A 19,468-nucleotide genomic window follows, 5' to 3' on the forward strand; every position below is an offset into this window, starting at 1 on the left:
AAATTGAACAAAAATCTTATGAAATGATCATATTGAAAAATGACTAAAACCCAATATTACTATTAGATAATTTTTTTTTTTGAAAAAAAATAATAAAATAAATTGATCAAGAGTCAAGACTATGAATAGTTAATTATAGTCCTCAAGAAGTAGCTCAATCGGCTGCAACTATGCCTAGTGAAGCAGAGGTCACTAGTTTGAATCTTCTTCTTCCCTCTTGTGCAGACATACCAAAAAAAAATGAATAGTTAATTATATTTTTTCCTATATTTTACTAACTCAAAAATTTGCTGTTACATGGAAGCTACATGACACTTTTATCCAACCTCTTGTTTATTGAACAATATATGCTGCTTTTTGGGAAGATTTTTGTTTTTTAACAAGAAATCAACTCCAAACACAAAACACTCAAGATCACTTTCACATTTATTCTCACATCATTATACTTTTTTTAAAAAAAAAACAAAAACAAAAAAACCAGCTTGTAAAAAGTAGTTTTATCCTTTTTTATGATTGCCATACCAGCATATCTACATCTTTTTATGAGAAATCTTGTTGTCGTTTACGGGCAACATTAACCTGTTCATGCTTCGAACGACGCCCTATTAATTGTCGTTTTTGCGCAGTGGCAGCCGCCTTCTACCTTTTGTTCTTAAGGAGCGCCAAAACAAACAGCTAAAGAAGAGAAAGGGGAAAGAAAGCATTCTTCTTCCAAGAGAGACATTGAAATGAATTGCAAAGACAATTCTCCTGGTATTGCTAAGCTGGTAAACCAACTACATACAATTATGTGAACTGGCCAATCACAAAAGAACCACGGTATGTTTCTTTTACTCCTAATCAAAACCTTTAAAAAAGAAAATGTACGTTCAGAAGCAAGAACAGCCTCAAAGCACAAAGTACAAGTATAGGACTATTATGAACAGTGTGATAATCCAGCTTTCCGGCATCATTCCAGCAGGAAATCTTGCAAAGAATCAGGGCTGGCAAGAAGGTCAAAAGGTTTTTTCACTAGGGTGTCTTTTAGGATTGTAATCTGGCCTTCCTTTAGAAGCACGTCTTCATCAAGGGCATCTATCTTCTTCTTCAATGCATGAACCTCTGAGTTCAATAGCATATTCCTCTCACTGTATTGCTTCACTTCCTCCCATATCAAATCTCTCTCTTCTGAAACTTTTGGCAATATCGCTCTCATAGTCGTTATTTCCTTTAAAGATTCTTGAAGGTTGCTTTGAAGCTGGTTTATGTTCTCATCCTTCTTCAGCATCTGTTATAAAGAGAAAATAAATTATTTTTGAAGTTTGACAAGGGAAAGACTTAGAACAAGTGGTAAAAGACTTTCAGAATCAAAGGCGCAATACTGTAAAAATTCATTAAACATCAATTCTTTAGGGAATATAGAAGAGGAGTTATCCATTTGTTAAGTACAGTTACTCTTGAAAGAGTAACAGAAACTTCATGGGACATAGACAGAGTTAAAAAACATATACCAGAGTGTTGTTACACATGCTTTATGGTGCCGACTGCTGGGCAGTTGAGAAAGGCATCCCAAAAATGAGTATGATGACAATGGGGAAGTTTATGTGGATGATTGGCAAGAAAAAAAAGATGGAATAAGATGCAATTGCCAGCTCTTTGAGGAGTTAAAGGTTTTGTGAATGGAGTTGAGGTTGGGAAAAAGTTCATTATTTTGTTGATTTTGGTCCTAGGACTGATGATTAACCTGATAAGAAAGCCATTGGAAACTTAATGAGGTATTATGTTTCATAAGTGATATACTGCAAAAACCCATTCACATGTTATGTTTTCTATGTGGGTCTATTCCACTAGAATGCATCTTACTTGCACTAAATTTTGGTCATATTTTAAACGTATTAAATTCTGTTTATGTCAAAACAAAAAAAAAAACAAAACAAAAAAAAGAAGTTAGACTCACAAGTTACAAACAAGTTGGTACAATACAAACGAGTAATATAACAGTAAACAACATGCATACACAATCACATAGAGATTAATGGCATTACACATAAAATTTCCAAAACAGAGATGGAAGAAAGAATCACCTGAAGTTCAAGATCCCTCATCTTGTGAGTGACACAGGAAAGGTTGTCTAGTGCATTTTGGACTTCAAATCTGAGGATGTCATTGCCTCTTACTGCTGTCGCAAGTTCAGCTTGCAACTGCTCAACTTCCAGCTCTTTAGAATACAACTTCTCTCGTAATAGACTAGTTAGTAAAGTTTCTGCTTTAAGCTCAGATTTTATAACATCCTATATATGAGAAAAAACAGCAACAAGCACATCAATGAGAAAACAACTAACCACCCACAGATCAATTCAAGCAAACGTATTAATAAGGACATTAAAAAGCATTAAGAGGTAATAAACAATGAAACTTTATATTCTGCATCCTTGATCCAAAATTTAACAACAATTTAAGCAGCAATTTACCTCTGAAGTTTGATCATTTGGTTGCACTGGTCCATCAGTATCGATGCACTTTGACTGTAATTTAGAAGCAGTCGGAGTGGACTTCTCATGCAACAAAGAAGATATCATCTGCAAACTCCTTGTTAGGCTCTCAGTCCCACGCTTAAATCCTTGAAGTTTCACCTCGGTTTCAACAAAAAATTGTGCATCTAAACCATTCTTGATAACTTCCACACCCTGCTTAGCATCTGGAAGAAGTTGGCCTGCTTTCCCTTTTATGAATTCCAGTAACTTTGAACATAATTGGGTGCTCTCATTTAGCATTGACAGCCCTTGATTCTGTAGGCAACAGGTGCGGTTCCACAATTCCTTGTCAAGCTTGAAAGTTAAAGCAATACACTCTTTCCCATTACCTTTTAAGCGGTTTAACAAGTTTATATTCTCACGTCGAAGAGAATCAACTTCAAGCCCAAAAGATTCCAACTCCCGTCTCAAAGCAAGTTCTACTCCTGTCAACCTCATTTGCTCCATCTGTAATTTCTTCACATGCTTATCAAAGTTCTCCACCGTTTGAAACTTCCCAAGTTTTTCACTAAAACCTTCTCGCAACCCATCAATTGTCTTCTCTTGTTCACTGCAAGTTCTTAGTAATCTTGTAATGGATTTATGCAACTCTTTGCACTCTTTATCCTTCTCTTCAAAGATTTTTTGGATGCATTCCCGATCTTCTTCTGCTGCTCTATATTTCTCTTGTAATTCAGAGAGATTTTGTCGTAAATCTTGATTCTCCTCTTTTATTTCCCCAACCTTTGTATTCAGGTCCTGAAGCTGTTGCTCTGAATTTATTATAATGCTTCTGTTCTCTCTTTCCCTCTCGTTAAAAGAAGAAACTTCCCTTTGAAGTGAGACATTATGCTCTGCAAGCTCTCTAACTCGCTCACGAAGCCTCTGCTCTTCTGACTGAAATCTCTCAAGCTTGAATGACCAGTCACCCGACCTTCTGTCTAGCTCCTTCTCCAATCCTGTCTGCAGTTCATTCTTCTCCTTCTCTAGTCGCTGGGTTCGAGACTCCAATTCTGCCTTTGTCCATCTGAGTTCTTCCTTAGCAGAAGCCCTCTCAGCAATTTGAGACTGTAAAAGGCTTGAAACCTCAACTGCCAAGCTTATCCTCTCTTCTGTTAAGTTTCTAATTGTTTGAATCAACGATGGTACATCAAACCCACTATCTTGAAGAAAGCTTTCCTGCTCAAGTTCTTCAGAAAAAAACATGAGCCTTTCCTCAGCTTCTTTGGATCTTATTCTTAGTTCTACATCAACGTCATCTTCAATTTCATCGGAGTTCACATCCACACTTTTACCACCGTGAAAAAGGTTGTGTCTTGGGAAGCCTGCGTTATCCTCCCCATGATACCCGTTAGCTGTTTCATATGGTTCATCCAATGGATAAATTTTCTGCGCAACTACATCTGAGTTCGAATTGAAGTGCCCATCCAAGGATCTACCATAAACATCTTCAATCGTGATTGGAGTATCATGCTCAAACTCCTTTGAACTTGATTTGGGGAAAACATTAGACTGTGAGAGTCTTTCAATAACATTCTTCGCAAGTCTCCGTGGAGATTCATGCCCAAATCCACTTTCTGCCCATTCTTTAGGCGAGAACCGAAGCCGAGAACTTTTGACTTCCCTAAATGAATGAGCCCTTGGTTTCTCTTTGACACTATCTGTTGGTGAAGTAGGTGCCAAATACTGAACTCGTGGGGGAAGCCTCCCAGCATTTCCAGTATAATTTCTCTGAGAAGAACTGTTATTAGTCCTGCTTCTTTCTTCCTGCTGTTCTCCATCAATGTAGCGGTCCACAATCTTACTCGAAATATTACTAGAGCAAATGGATGACGAATCATTATAGGTTCTGGAAGAACCAGCAGAACCAGGCCTCTCTAATCTGTGTGCATTTTGAATAGCTGGCTCTTCAAGTCGTTTTTCCTTATATTGCCTCTTAGGAGTAACAGTCCGACAACTAGCACATAAAGGTGGCCTAGTAAAGTTAGTCTCAAAAAAAAAAAAAAAAAAACAAATTCTAATATACCTGGTTTCCCAACATGATAAATATAATTTTTCCAAGCTCATGAGGTTCATATGAATTAGCTGGTCTATAGACTCACCGAGATGAATGACCACATTGGTTATGTAGAGTACTGCTTGTACTACTAGAAGGAGATCTACTTCGATCATTCAAGCAAGAAAAATCGATTTGTCCCAGCCCACCACCAAAGGCAGCTGATGACAATGAGCGGCTCCTTCTAAGACCTGAACTGGTACTGGAGCTTTTGCAATCGGATGCATGCTTTCGAGATTTGGAAAACAGGTTCCTAGGACTCCTATAGCTATTCTCAGCTTTGTCATTAGCCCCACTTTCCAAGGAGTTCTCCCAATAAACTTGCTTATCTGTTGATTGTGGAGGAACCCCGTTGTTGTTTCCATTGCTAGATGCAGATGATCTGAAAAAGAATAGCTTCTTCATGAGTATGTTCAGCAGGAACTGCTAATTGTAGTTCATGAAAGTTTCCAGCCTTCAGTCGTGATCTTTTAGGCCAAGCTCTCAAAAAGATGAGATCTCACTGAACCTGGAATTAAACAAAAGAAACACAAACCCACACAAACATCACTGAGATTGCTGGGAAGGAGAAGACACAAGAGGAGGAATTAAAATAAATCTTGATTCAGAGACACAACTCATGCAAGCTCATTAATAAAGGGTTTTTTATTTTTATTTTTTATTTTAAACTAGAGAAAAAGAGAGCACGCAGCAAGAGAGTAATAATTATGAGAGTAACCTGAAGAACTGAAAAGAAAAGCAATAACAATGGCTGGAATAATAGCATTCATATATTGGCCAAGATACTAAATTAAAGGTTGAAAACCCGAGTCCCCAACCCACAACAGATTGTCTTCATGTCAGTGGGAGAAAATTTTAAACATATATCATGCCCTTCAAAAAGATTATTTTGTACAAATCCCAACAACAACAACAAAAAAAATCCTCCATTGCCAAGGCGACCAAACAAGAAGCATGTTTACAAAATAAATTACACGAGGATTCACTCCCCACAAGCAAAAATAAATAAATAAACAAAAAAAACTATATTACACATATTTAGAAAAAAGAAAAAGAACAAAACAAAACTAAGAAATTCAACCCAATAACTTTCAGCTATTTCCATGGTTTGACACACATCTAAATGTCAAAAAAAACTTCAACATACGGCCAACAGTAAAGTAGAAGCACTGCACAGAAAATTGGAAGGAAAAAAGAAAAAGGACAATGTCAAGAAGTTCTTCATACGTTTTTACCACAAAGAAATCCCTGAAGCAGATAACAAAACACCAATAAATGAGACTATAAACTACTCCTGCACCCACCAAATTATAAAAACAAAACAAATAAATAAACTGAACAAAGTTTCTCTAGGAATTATTTTATCAGAACGTTAACAAGAGAGCTGCAAGAGCTTCGGATACTCTTGCCAACGACTAGTTTGACATACCAATTAAATATACGATTACAAAAAGTAAAGGGAAAAGAAAAATATTTAAAACAAAACTAGAATTAGAAGGAAAAAAAAAAAAAAAGAACCATGTCACTATGTCAGAGAAATTTAAAGCATAAATTTCAGCAACGTTCCTCTGTCGCCGAAAATCATTAAAAAAAATAATAATAATCAAGAAACAGAATCAAGATACAAATGTGTCAGAGCCAAGCTCGTGACCATGATGACCAAATTACCCTCATCATTCTCGTTTCCTTAAAACCCTAAAACCTTTTCTCCACCACACTCTGACACCAAAAAGGATCAAATAATTTAAGGCTTTTCGCGACTCGATAAGATCGAGGCGTTTCCATCATAATCCACCTAAAAGACTCCGAATTCTCTATCAATTCTGCAACTAGAACTCCAAAAAAAAAAAGAGGGAGAGGAGGAACTAAACTCTGTTTGGTTGCTCAGAAACTAACTGAGAAAAGAAAATAGAAAATTAAAAAACTCAAAAAAAAAGAAAAAAAAAGGACTTACAAGTTCCAAACCGCTTTTCTCTTCAAACGGTCAAGAAAATTCGTTCTACAACTTTTCTTGCAAAAGAAAGTGAAGCCAATAAAGCAAAGAAAAAAGAAATACAACAAAAAATTCAAAGAAAACAACAAAGAAACTCTCAGGCTAGGAGTTACTAACTTACCATTACTGGTCGAATGCTTATCTCACAGAATTCAAAATTCAAACAAAAATACAACTCAGCATCCCGAATTATCAGGGAAATTGATTTCGGAGAGAGAGAGAGAGAGAGAGAGAGAGAGAGAGAGAGTTTACTGAATCGGAGAGTGACTTAACGGCGTTAGGCGGCCGGCGTTTTAAATTGAACCAGTGAGATTTGACGGTGACAACGATTTATGAATTGTATGGTACGAGATCACTTCGTGATCTCGGTTACTTTAATGATGAAAGAAAATGAAAGAGAGGGACAATCACAAAGTGCGTGAGCGAGAAAGAAAAGCATTGGCCATTCCTTTCTGTTTTCCAGAATGTAGAAGGGTATATTCGTCCGAAGCATAACGTTTAAAAATTTTGATTACGCGGATAACGCGGACGAGGAGCGGGGTTTGATGGGGTAGGGTAGGTATCAGGAGTACTCGATTATAGCTGAACCTGAGAAAAATATTATTTTAAATTAATTATTAGAATTTTACCATATTTGTATTAATTATTTTTACGTCCCGGAGGAGTGACCATAAGCTACCCTTGACTTTTTTCTTTTATTTTCTTTTTTAAGATATAATTGTAATTTTGTATAATAAAAAATAAAAATATACATAATTTATACGAAATTTGATGAAAAATTGGACACTAAAGTACAAATATATAAATGTTTTTAATAGGATATTATTGGCATAATGACCTTTTCCGTAAAAGACAGAAATGGGATGCCGACTTGGATTAAAAAATAAATAATACAACAACATAAATTTCTTTGAATTCAATTTATAAATTTGTCGTGTCTTTTGAGCTCGTGAAAGCAGATTTAAGAAACATACGTCAGTTTAATATACTGAATTTTCTTTTTTTAAAAAAAAAAAATCGATCAAACAAAATTGAGAGGAAATTGCCATCATTTGTACAGCCCCTTTAGTTTTTGGTCAATTTAAATTTAGAATTCGTATACCTTTGGATTTCACACTCAATCCAGCCTAGAGAGCAAGTGACATGCCAAATGGGGACATGGGAAAAAGAAAATAAAGAGGGAAAAATTCAAAACGATTAGATCATGAATTGTGGGATCCATTCACTTTTTGTATATTTTTTATCCTACATCATGATTCCATAGCATTCATCCTAAATCATTTAGCTTTTCCCACCATTATAAGCATAACGACCTTAATTTTCAATTTGAGATGTCCATAGTGGTGGTCAACTACCAAACTAACAAGGATTGTCTAGCTATGTTTGTTCTCTTTTTGTTGCATATTGAATGACGCTCTTTTATAATTACTATTATAATTGTTATCTTTTTTGGTGTAACTATTAAGTTTCTCCGTTGTCGTAATAAACACTCGCTGGACTACTTAAAAAACCATCATATTCGACAAATTTTTTTTGGATTGTGGGTCAAACAATTATTGGATGGGGCCATTTGCTTGGGCCATTCCCAAATGTTGTTTAATTTTGTTTTGCACTATAATGTTTATACTAGAGTCTTAGTTGGAATACCTTAATCCTCCTTTTTGTAGTATTTTTTTTTCTTTTATTAATCCAATCTTAGTTATATATAGTATGAGCAAACTAACAATAAATGATGGGAAAATAAAATAGAAAAAGTAAAAAACTCTAGATTGTATGAAAAATGAGAACTATATCATTTGTGCCGCATTAATTGGAAGTGTTATAATGAACTTTGTAAGAACAGTTGACCGCGTGTCAAAGTAATGATAAAAAGTATGTACAAGAATATAAAAATTTAGCAAAAGAGCTCCTTAAAATAGGTCAGTTTGAATATTCCTTATTGTTAAGTCAATGTAAATCAAAGAAAATAATTTTGAAAAAACCAGAGATAGCACAAAAGTGAATGAGACGAAAAGTATCATTTTACCTAGTATTTGTCGCCTTTTATAGCAAATTTGTCGTAACCTTCAAACCACGTGGCATGCTTTCATTAGAGACTACGAACCTAATACCATGCAGCTGCTCTCGAACTGATTAGTTGATGGACCGGTTATTAGGACTACGAACCTATCTAATTTTGAAGAAGAATAAAGTGTTTTTTTTTTAAAAAAAAAAATTGAGACGGAGAAAATTCTTATAATTTAGTCTATTAAATTAATATATATTTTTGAAAAATTAAAAATATATGTAGTTGAACATTTTTATTTAGACCCAATTAAAATAAATAAAATTGTCAAAGGTAACTGTTAATAAACTCTCCAAAGAAACACACAGCCTAATGGAAACGGTATCGTTTCCCCATGCCTTCCCTTGTGGGCCTTATCCCCAACTCAGTTCTTTTTTTTTCCTAATCCAAACGCAGTACTTGAACCTTCCCCTTTTACTTATTTTGCAAGAGAGAAGTTCTTTCCTTTCTTTCTCAAATTAGAAATGGATTCTCTTCCCAACGGAACGGCGACCACCACCACGGCCACTCCGGCGGCCCCTACAGCTCCGGCTCCGGCCCCACCGTCTTCGAGGCTGGTCCACCTGGCTGAGTCCCTGAAGCTGGAGCACCAGTTCTTGCGGGTCCCATTCGAGCACTACAAGAAGACGATCCGAGCCAACCACCGCGTCGTCGAGAAGGAGGTATCCGCCGTGATCTGTGGCGTTTCCGAGGCCGCCGATTCAGATGTCTTCAACGACGACGCCGTTCACCACCTCAGCTCTCTCGTGTCCCGACTCCAAGGGCTCAAAAGGAAGGTACGAATTAGGATCCCTAGTTTTTCGCTTTGGTTGGTTAGCGAGTGGTCGGAAATGTAAATTCCGGCTCAACTGAGGTCAGATTTATGTACTGGCTTTGTTTGTAAGTAGATTTTCATAGTTTTGAAGACCAAAATAGTTGAATTTTAAGATTATTAGATGAGAGACTAAAGTTTGTCTTCATGTTATTGGAAAGACTTGGAATTGGATTTGGATAGTCACTTTTGAGTGATCAAATTGTGAAACTTCATTGCTATAATTATGTATGAAGCTCAAATTTAACGAATGTTATGATTTGAATAGTGGAAGAATTTAATCTTTTGAAGTTCTTATGTACTGATTATGATCGCCTATTTGATTTGTTAAGTTGGAAGAAGGAAGTCGTACAGAGAACTTGCAAGCACAGAGGTGTCGGGCTCGGCTTGATCATTTGGAGTCGGCAGATGCCGAGAATTTGTCGGATTGGAATAATATGCGCTTGAAGCGGATTCTTGTGGACTACATGTTGCGAATGTCGTATTATGACACCGCAGCAAAGCTAGCTGAAAGCAGCAATATACAGGTAGTGTTTCTTGCTTGTCTCAGATTGTTCGGGTTCTGGTGTATTATTGGTGTAGTTTTCTTTCTCCATTAATTGTAGAATTATCAATGGATTTCTTCTTGAGGCCTTATTTATACTTATTTCTGTAACTGGGCTTGTAGGACTTGTAAGAATATATATACTTAAAAGAAAAAAAAGAGTAAAAGATTGTTTTTAAGAAAATTCTGTGAATTAGAACAATATGCACCTCTTTATCATTTACAGGGTTAGGACTCTCCTGCTGCTCATAAAACACGGGCTATTTCTTATTAAAGTTCATGAAGTAAAATGTCTAAATCACCTAGGTCAGTGTTCGCAAGCATATTTTCGCCCATGGAGTTTGAAAAAGTGAAAGAAAAAAAAATATATATATCGAATTTCTTTTATATAGGGGAATGCCATTTGATGACTATATAACATGGTTAGTTGAGTGAAAGAAACAGCTTATGAGCTCATCATTGAATAAATTGAGCCTCATTTCCTACGTAGAAGACTTGAGAAGAAGAAACTTTTCCACCCTAAAAAATATTAACTAATCATCCGAGCTTGAAGCAGGCTCGATACATGCATACATATGTATATCACCATGGTTTGAATGCATTACCATAATGAAGGGAAAAAAAAAAAATTGGTTACATGCTCAGGCACCCTATGTTTATTCCCTTTTTGCTTTCTTCAGAAGGCCTGTCAAGGTGCACCTGGATGCAATTAGTGCTTTCTATATTATTTTTAGGAAATGACACGTTACAGTTTTGTTGTACACATTGTCATTTCTGTGGTATTCTCACAACCATTACATCTGCTGGTGATTGATTTTCATTTCCCAGGATCTTGTGGATATTGATGTATTCCAAGAAGCGAAAAAGGTAATTGATGCTCTTCAGAATAAGGAGGTAGCTCCTGCCCTAGTCTGGTGTACTGATAACAAGTCAAGGTTGAAGAAGTCCAAGGTATATGCTATTATATTGGCTTTCATTACTACTGGTGGATAAGTGAGTTTGCTAAGACAGTTAATTTCTCTGTTTGTGAAGAAAAAAACTTCTGTGATTAGTTAGATTGCTAATTACTGAAATATATATTTAATAGGAATTATTTATCAAATTTTTTTTTTTATATTTTTTTTATAGGAATAATAGGACTTCTCTGTCTCACCCAATATCTTCATCTTTTATGCTTCTTCCTTTTGTTCACTGTAGCTGAAAGTTTTCCTTTGCTAGTCTGTTTAATTTCCACTCTTTGTACCTATACTTGAGATTGTTCTGTGTAGTCTGTTGAAGGTTATGTTTCAGCATAATAAGCCAAGTTTTTCTATGAGCGGGCTGTTTTGAATCTTAGCTTGTCTTCATGCTCAACTTTTTTGCGAACTTTTTCTATCCTTTTTGTAGCAAGTTCTTTTTACTTCGTGTTTATTGTGAAATCTTCATATACTCTTTCATGTAATATCTTATTTTGGCTTTTGAGAGGCTTGTAGCTTGAGTAGTGTTCATGCATTTCACTGTGACATCTTAAACTTGCATTTCTTCAAATATAGTGAGTGAAAATTTCTTGTGAAGTGGAGGAGGAGAATATGCGAAGGATTATACTTCTTGTGTACCTGGGTTGCGCTTTACGCTCTTAATGACATTTCGATTACTTATCAAAAAATATTTTCATCAATGATGAAAATCTCATCATTCACTGATAAAAATCTGGTGCTTCTACAAGTATTATGATTTTTTTAAATTCCACCTTTACCAGTCATCAAGTGGTATTCATAATATAGTTTCAATACTGAAGAAGGTGGGTAATTTGTCACTTTCTGCTAGTTGGACATAGCTTAGGAAGTTGGTGTTCTAAACATCCATTTCTTATATATTTTATGTACTAAAAATAGTAGGACTTCCAACATTCACTTCTGATATGATGGTTGTTGAAATTCATCGATTAGAGTAGGCGTTCTGAACTATGTCCTTTCAGAATTTAGGTAAAAGTAGAACTTTCATTATTATGTCCGTTCTCCTTACTAAAAATGCAGTTACTACATTCAAAGTTTTGTCAGTTTGTTTAATAATGAATGCTTATAATGATGACAGAGCAAATTTGAATTCCAGCTGAGACTTCAAGAGTTCATAGAGTTGGTACGAGCAGAAAACAATTTGCGAGCTATAACATATGCTCGGAAGTACCTCGCACCATGGGGTGCCACCCATATGAAAGAATTGCAGAGGGTTATGGCAACACTGGCTTTTAGAAGTAATACCGAATGTACTACATACAAGGTGAATCTGGTGTCTTTTGGTCTGAATAATGTTTTGTGCATTACTGTAATGGATGTACTTCTTTGATACATAATACATTAAAATGTTGGCAGCACTATCATTTTTTTATTTGGTTTCTTTTCCTTTGACATTGAAACACATTGCGATGCCGTTTTGCTTGGATTGAAGATACAGATGAAATGTGTAAATGAAAAGACTACAAATAAATAGCTAATGACTAACCTTTATTCCTGTCTCTTTGTGTTTTGAAGATAGAGGTATCTTCAATTTTGTTTAACCTAGTGATGCAGCCATGGAAGGAAGCTCTTTCTGCCTTTGGAGTGATTTTTCAGTTTTGGCAGCTTAAGAGCTTTTGTGTAATGGCATCATAGGACGTCTGACTGAAACCAGAGCTATGTGTCTTAGGGTTAAAATAGTTATTATGTTGAGTATTAATTTTTGAGTAATGGACATTTCTATGTGCAGGTTCAGATCTGGAATTTCATAAAAATCATGCAAATAAGTTTATTTTTAGATTTATTTTTATTAATTATGGCCGGTCTAGATTATTCTAGAATTTTTTAATAGTATTAGGAATCTTTTATTGGGTTTTCTTAGACGTTTAATTTACTAGTCAATCTTAAAGCTTCTAGTACAAGAAAGAGTTCTTATATATTTGTTTTCAGATGTATTTAAAGAGTTCTGAGAGTTTGGTTAGTGGAATACTAGTGATTTGAGTTTTGAGACAAGAACGCCACACACACAGATATATATATATATATATATAGAGTTCTGAGAGTTTGGTTAGTGGAATACTAGTGATTTGAGTTTTGAGACAAGAACGCCACACAATATATATATATATATATAGAGTTCTGAAGTTTGGTTAGTGGAATACTAGTGATTTGAGTTTTGAGACAAGAACGCCACACACACAGATATATATATATATATATATATATATTATTTTTTTCTTTTTCTTTGTCTAAATGTATTCAAAGAATTCAGAGAGTTTGATTAATGGAATAGAGTGACTTTAGTTTTGAGACAAATATGATAGCACAGGAGGTCATGCAGGAAGGATCACCCTTAGGATTAATTTGAGTGAGTGGCAGGAATTTGTTGGGCTCAATGGCTCCATGGAGTACAGTGTTGTTTTGAACAACTGATAGCACTTATTGACATTCAAAATCTTAACTTAAGACTTATTTGACTTCTGAACAAATCTGTTACCAGAATTTTGACGTGTGATTTCTTTGTGTTTTTAAATAATTATTTATATTTGGTTTGGTATGTGTGATGCTTTGCCCCAATCTGCTTTTGGGAGCTGATATTAACTTAAGACTTATGCACATGATTGATTTCCATTCTTCTTCTGTTTTTTTTTTTTTTTTGGCAGGTTTTATTTGAATCAAAACAATGGGATTTCCTGGTGGACCAATTTAAACAGGAATTCTGCAAGTTATATGGCATGACGCTTGAACCTTTGCTAAACATTTATCTGCAAGCTGGATTGTCCGCTCTAAAAACTCCGTATCCATAAATGTCCAATATAAGTTTGCTTTTTGTCTGCAGCTACCTAACAAGCATCTATTAACTTCAGCGTCATAATATTTAGAGTACGATTCTCAAAGTTTATTCTAATGGTCAGGACTGTACAGAAACACCCTGGTTTTTCTACATAGACTGCACAATAAACATCAAAACCAAGGACAAAACAACCAGCACATTATACCTTGAGATAGATTTATTTGCAGTAAAAGATGATGGGATAATCAAAATGATCTGATTAACCAACAATGAAGCTTTTTTACCTCCTGGTATTTGGGTACCTTCCTTTCACCTTTTGCAGGTGTATTTAGATTTGTTTTTTGGCCTTGACATGATTCAGATACTGTTATGAAGATGATTGCACCAAGGAAGACCCTCTATCGCAAGAAAGTTTCCGGAAACTAGCATTGCCATTACCATACTCTAAGCAGCATCATTCAAAGCTTGTTTGCTATATAACTAAAGAGCTAATGGACACAGAGAACCCTCCACAAGTTTTGCCTAATGGCTACGTCTATAGCGCCAAGGTTCGCGTTATTCTTGTTGTAAGTAAGCAACTATTTTTACTTTACTATTCTGGCTTATTATTCCCTCTTTGGCTTGGCAGGCTCTCAAAGAAATGGCCAAGAAGAATAATGATAAAATCACCTGTCCGAGGACAGGTTTGGTCTGCAACTACTCCGAGCTGGTTAAGGCATATATATCTTAAGTCTACATTCTACATATTCAGGCCTGTGCTGAATCAAATTCTTCAAAGGGGAAAATAAGAAAGAGAAAAAAGAAAAGAAAAATCTTGCACCTGTATCTGTGGCTGTTGCTGTTTACTTCATCTTCTGTAGATACACCTCTTTTCTTTTAGACCACCGCGAATTCGTTTTAGAAATTCACTGATGCCTTTACTTGGCTCATGTGTTGGAGACTTGAACATGTATATATGCATAAAATAAAAAACTTGCAGTTTCACTTCAAATGTTAAGAAATAGTATATATAAAAGTGAAGCAGATTCGGCAATTTTAAACTGATTTGGTAATTCATGAGCTTTGCCTTTGGAATGATATTGGCCTGCATGCATGTAGCCATGTAGGTGAGGTGACGGCCATTTGTTTCAATGAGAGCAAGTGTATTCTGGACCCCCAATAATATTGTGTATGCTTTTTAAACCAGTTCCTTTTTTTATTAAAAAAAAAAAAAAAAAATACCAGTGAGAAGAGAGAATGGTATGACAAGTAGCCAATAATTTTTATCCATTGAAGCTGCGTGCTAAGCATTGATAGCTCATCAAGCATGACCTTTTTATAATGAAAATGCAAGCTCACTACCTATGCTTGGCACACCATATGGAGCTCAAGCATTTGATGCTCTTAAGTTTGACGGCATGCTGGTGATGATTACGCTGCTGTGATACCAAAATAACAATATTCCTATGTTTCCAACAGAATTTCTTGAGCAAACATGCATCTAATCTATTTCTTGACAGGGTTGGCTTAAACACAACCATATCAATCATGTAGAAGATTTATTGTTTTTGAACGATTATTAGCATAATAAGAACACCAGCGCAATCCCATAGGCTTTGCAGCTCCATCGTCTGACAGCCTCCAAAGCTGCATATAATCTTTAAGAACACTAACAGTAACTTTCTTTTGATTTTTTTTGAAGCTTAAAGCATAAAATTACTTTTGCTTCTCTATAAAAATATATTTCACAATAACTTCTATTACCTTTCCTTATATCATTAAAATATTATTTTTCTACAAAATACAAGTTTCCTGCCTACTTTCACTTTTTTTATAAAATCTCAACACAATCCTCAATTAAAGACAAAAAGATGAAAGAAAAAAGAGAGAAGAAAAGAAAAATGTTTATATTAAAATAATGTACAAAGAACCACTTTTAATTTCCCACACATTAAAAAAACACTTTAACAACCTCTAATGTTGGTTAAATATAAGGAATCTAACGTGCATAAATAAAGAAAGAAATAGCATATAAGAGCATTCCCAATGGAAGAGCCAAATGTTACTTTTATCTAGAATAGCTCTTCAAATGTTCAAAAAACCTCTCACATTGGATGAGCCAAAAATATATGTAAAATAGATATTTGATTAGAAGAGCTAAAAAAAAAGTTAAATGTAGCAGCACTTTTTAAGGGAGCCATTTTACTTTTTAGTGTTTCTCTCTCCTGCTTTATCTTTTTTCCAAATCTTTTCTCACCTCTTTTTTAGAAATACAGCTAATCGGATGTGGAGACACTTAAAAATGGCTTAGTTAAATTAGATAAAAGTGAGTTTTAAAGAGCTATTTTACATAAAAATATGGCTCTTCCATTGGGAATGCTCTAAGACATCTAAAAATAGATTCCATCATTTACCGTAGACTCAATCCTGTACTACAGAGAACCCATCACATTCATCAGACAAATGGTTTATAATGATGGGTTTCGAACATTTAACCGAGGATAACTTCCATGCGACACCGCTGCAGTTAAAATGGTTTCGATTGCACCGCTAAAAACTAATTCGATCAATAAAAGTCACCGGTCATGATATGTATAAAATCATAATTCGACAGAAAAAGCAACCTCAAAAGAATCCCAGGTCGTCCTGATGGCACGTGTTCGTTAAATTAACTAAAAGGTTCAGTTTAGATCACTGGAACTATTCCACATTGGCACTTCTGCCCATACAAAGTTCAGAAAATCTTAAAACAGCTATAGAAAAATTATCCATACAAAGCAGAAAAAACCTTTCGCAAACACAGGTTTTAAGTTGACTTTTGTCACTTGGCTCTGCTTTTAGTTTGACTCGCTGCCTCTTGGAGAACCATGATTTTCATCATCATCAACAGGGCTCCTGTCATCCCTACGGACAGGACTAGGGCTGCGACTGTTGCCATTTTCTTCACCAGGGCTCCTATAACTCCTATCACGGGGACCCTCTCCATCAGCATCATCAATAGGACTTCTGCTCTTTCGCCTGGGACTCCCACTGTAATCGGACCCATTGGGCTGCCTGCCATCCCTTGGGGATGGGCTACCTCTCTCTTGTGGGCTCCCCTCATTGGGTGAAAGGCTACGCTTCCTCCCTTTAGATGGCGGTGGTGAACTCCTGTTCCGCTTAGGGCTTCGGCTGTCGCGGGGGCTCCTTGATCTTCTCTCAGCCCGCTCAAGGCTTCTCTCTCTCTTCAAAGGTGATCTAGATCGACTGTAAGGAATGAAATTTAAAACCCACAATGAATAACTGAAATAAGGGAGGACATTATTCTGTAACAATAAAAATGGAATTCAATAATCAAACTATTTTTTGAGGTTCCTTCTAAACAAAGCAAATAAAATAATAAATCTAAGTTTCACTATTTTGTCACCAGATACTTGCATGTGACCTAAACCAATGCGTCTCCAAATATAAATGTATGCATTCTAAAACCTTATAACTGCCTCATATACTGATGTAACCAATCGATAAAATGTTCATTTATGATGTCGGTTGAGACGGTACCCCAAAAAAAAAAAAAATCTAGGCTGTACATTGAGGCCAAAATCTCATAACAAGGATGACAACAAACATACCTGTAACTACGGTCCCTGCTGTAACTACGACTTCTGCCATGTCGAGGACTAAGTGATCTTGAGTAACTCCGGCCCCTTCAGATCCATAAAATTTCTTGCTCAATAACTCAAGATATATAGAAGAGTTTAAAAGGAATAAAGCCTTTTTGAGAGAGCGAAAGTACCTGAGTTTCTTAGGACTATTCTTACAATTCCTTTCAATGTGGCCACGCTCCCCACAGCGATAACACTTGTTCTTCCAGTCCCCAGCCTTGCAATCTCGAGCCCAGTGGCCATCAATTCCACAATTAAAGCAGCGCCCTGATCCAGGAGGAGGACCTCTTCCAAGATACTCACGAGATCCACCAGGACCCCGTGGCCCCTAAATGAAAGTCAAATTAGATTTAGCACAGTTTACTTCTACCTTTAACAATCTCCCTTCAATATCTTGAAAAAAATAATGCAGCAAACACCAACAAAGCCACCAACAATTTCTTTTAAGAAAAAGAGACCTCGAATAGGCAGGTTAGATAAGAAAAGTGAAAACATTACCTTGTTCTGGCTAATTCAATCATTTATTTGCCACAATTTTCATATACACCACCATTTATTCATCAAAAAACTTGGTTACCCCTTTAAATCTGCAAACCTACCATGAGGGTGCAGGCCAAGAAATGAAGCAACTAGCTGGAACCACTATCCTACACACATGACCTTTACTAGAATTTAAAAGAGAGACCCAAATGATAAACCACGAAATCTAGATGACGAGGTGCAAAAACAATCAAATCATGTAAGTTAAAGAGACATTAAGGTAAACGCTGGACTTTTACATGGATCAAAATAATAAACTGCATGAAATTACTTGAATGTGAGGTAATCATTCACAATTTTTACCAAAAGCGAGAACCTATGACGCGGAGCAGAAAGTCAAATACTACCATAAACTGCATGCCTCCAAAATAACACCATTAAAAAAAGTCTTACCAAGAGAAAACTAGAGAATATACCCAAGCAACATATACAAATATCATGAAAAATAAATTCCATTAACTTACCCCTTTGGCAAATTCTACAATGACACGGCTTCCATCAACATCCCGTCCATTCAGACCATATATTGCATCTTCGGCATCTCGAGGGTCACTGAACTCCTGGGATCAGCAGCCATAGAAAGGAAGAACAAAGAGAAGATCATACTTGCAAAGCATGCATAAATATGAATGAACCACATTATGTGATACAAAATATATGGGAGAAGAGGGAGAGAGAGAGAGAGAGAGAGAGATAGCAGAGCAAAGTATGGAAGTACATACAACAAAGGCGAAGTCGCGCTTCATATCCACATCGCGTACTCTGCGTAAACGGGTTCCAGAAACAGTAAGGCCATCAAGACACAAGTATCGAAGGGTGGACACTTCGCCCCTCACAGATGAACTAAACACCACTTTGAGTTTGTTGCCATTTCCATAAAAACACGCAATAACATTATAGAAAGACTCGCCAAATCCACCAAGGGTCACCCTCTCACCATAGACCTCCAGGTTAGGCAAAAGCCAAGAAACCTTCAAGAAGATCATTGAGTTAAACCACACAAGACACGTGGAGGGGTGCAACGTTCTCACACAGATATTAAAATGAATATTTAAATGTCAAGCACAAAAGGGCTTGGCAAATTCCTCATTTTCTCCCACACCCAGCAACCCATGACCCTACGTCCACGACCATCATTAACCCAGAAGAAATTAAAAACTACAACAAATAACCACAAAGAGAAATGAGTTTCGTTCACAACACATTGCATGAGGGTAATTCAAACAGCATATTCATCCATAATTTCTCAATGATTGAGACAGAGATAGTAACACATAAAGGTAAGTCAAAAGTTCACATGTTATTGGAGACGCTAGATTAATGCAAGTGTTAGAACTTGGTACTTCTCTAGTCGATGCAAGGAACTCATACTACTGTAACCAATACAATAGGACTCCCGCAAGCATAACCAAAGGCAGGTCTTTTTTGTTACCTTCCGTATCTGCTAAAGAGGTCGTCAAGATCACGCGACCTCGTCCGCGATGACAAGCGACCGACATAGAGACGCGTTCCGCCATACCGGTCATCATATCTAGGCATTTTACTACAGTAAATGAATTAGCTCATAGAACCAGAC

At 36.1% G+C, this 19,468-nt stretch overlaps 3 protein-coding genes across 5 annotated transcripts; 1 reads left to right on the top strand and 2 right to left on the bottom strand.

The window, feature by feature from the left end:
* Positions 1–662: 662 nt before the first annotated feature.
* LOC132186434 (CAP-gly domain linker) lies at positions 663–6,984 on the bottom strand. Of its 2 annotated transcripts, XM_059600409.2 has the most exons (6): positions 6,663–6,755; positions 6,503–6,553; positions 4,595–5,056; positions 2,451–4,449; positions 2,064–2,270; positions 663–1,267 (listed from the first exon to the last, which is right to left on the bottom strand). In XM_059600409.2, the coding sequence occupies exons 3-6, from the start codon at positions 4,951–4,953 to the stop codon at positions 950–952; spliced, it is 2,883 nt and encodes a 960-aa protein (XP_059456392.2). In that variant the 5' UTR covers positions 4,954–5,056; positions 6,503–6,553; positions 6,663–6,755; the 3' UTR covers positions 663–949. The 2 variants fall into 2 exon arrangements, with proteins under 2 accessions (XP_059456392.2, XP_059456393.2); XM_059600410.2 differs by lacking the exons at positions 6,503–6,553; positions 6,663–6,755 and adding an exon at positions 6,794–6,984.
* A 2,021-nt stretch (positions 6,985–9,005) lies between these two features.
* LOC132188069 (LisH/CRA/RING-U-box domains-containing protein) lies at positions 9,006–14,771 on the top strand. The gene is made up of 7 exons (XM_059602479.2): positions 9,006–9,382; positions 9,750–9,944; positions 10,790–10,912; positions 12,035–12,220; positions 13,599–13,732; positions 14,091–14,277; positions 14,358–14,771. Exons 1-7 carry the CDS (start codon positions 9,071–9,073, stop codon positions 14,457–14,459), a joined length of 1,239 nt encoding a protein of 412 aa, XP_059458462.2. The 5' UTR covers positions 9,006–9,070; the 3' UTR covers positions 14,460–14,771.
* Positions 14,772–16,333: 1,562 nt separating this feature from the next.
* On the bottom strand, positions 16,334–19,462 carry LOC132187326 (uncharacterized). 2 transcript variants are annotated; one of them, XM_088517323.1, is made up of 6 exons: positions 19,325–19,462; positions 18,615–18,654; positions 18,357–18,452; positions 17,484–17,680; positions 17,320–17,394; positions 16,334–16,954 (listed from the first exon to the last, which is right to left on the bottom strand). In XM_088517323.1, the coding sequence occupies exons 1-6, from the start codon at positions 19,429–19,431 to the stop codon at positions 16,546–16,548; spliced, it is 924 nt and encodes a 307-aa protein (XP_088373449.1). In that variant the 5' UTR covers positions 19,432–19,462; the 3' UTR covers positions 16,334–16,545. The 2 variants fall into 2 exon arrangements, with proteins under 2 accessions (XP_088373449.1, XP_059457591.1); XM_059601608.2 differs by having other exon boundaries at positions 18,615–18,863; positions 19,325–19,435.
* Between the last annotated feature and the right edge of the window lie 6 nt (positions 19,463–19,468).

This window comes from Corylus avellana, chromosome 6 (assembly GCF_965113065.1).
Source record: "Corylus avellana chromosome 6, dhCorAvel1.hap1.2, whole genome shotgun sequence".
NCBI lineage: Eukaryota > Viridiplantae > Streptophyta > Magnoliopsida > Fagales > Betulaceae > Corylus > Corylus avellana.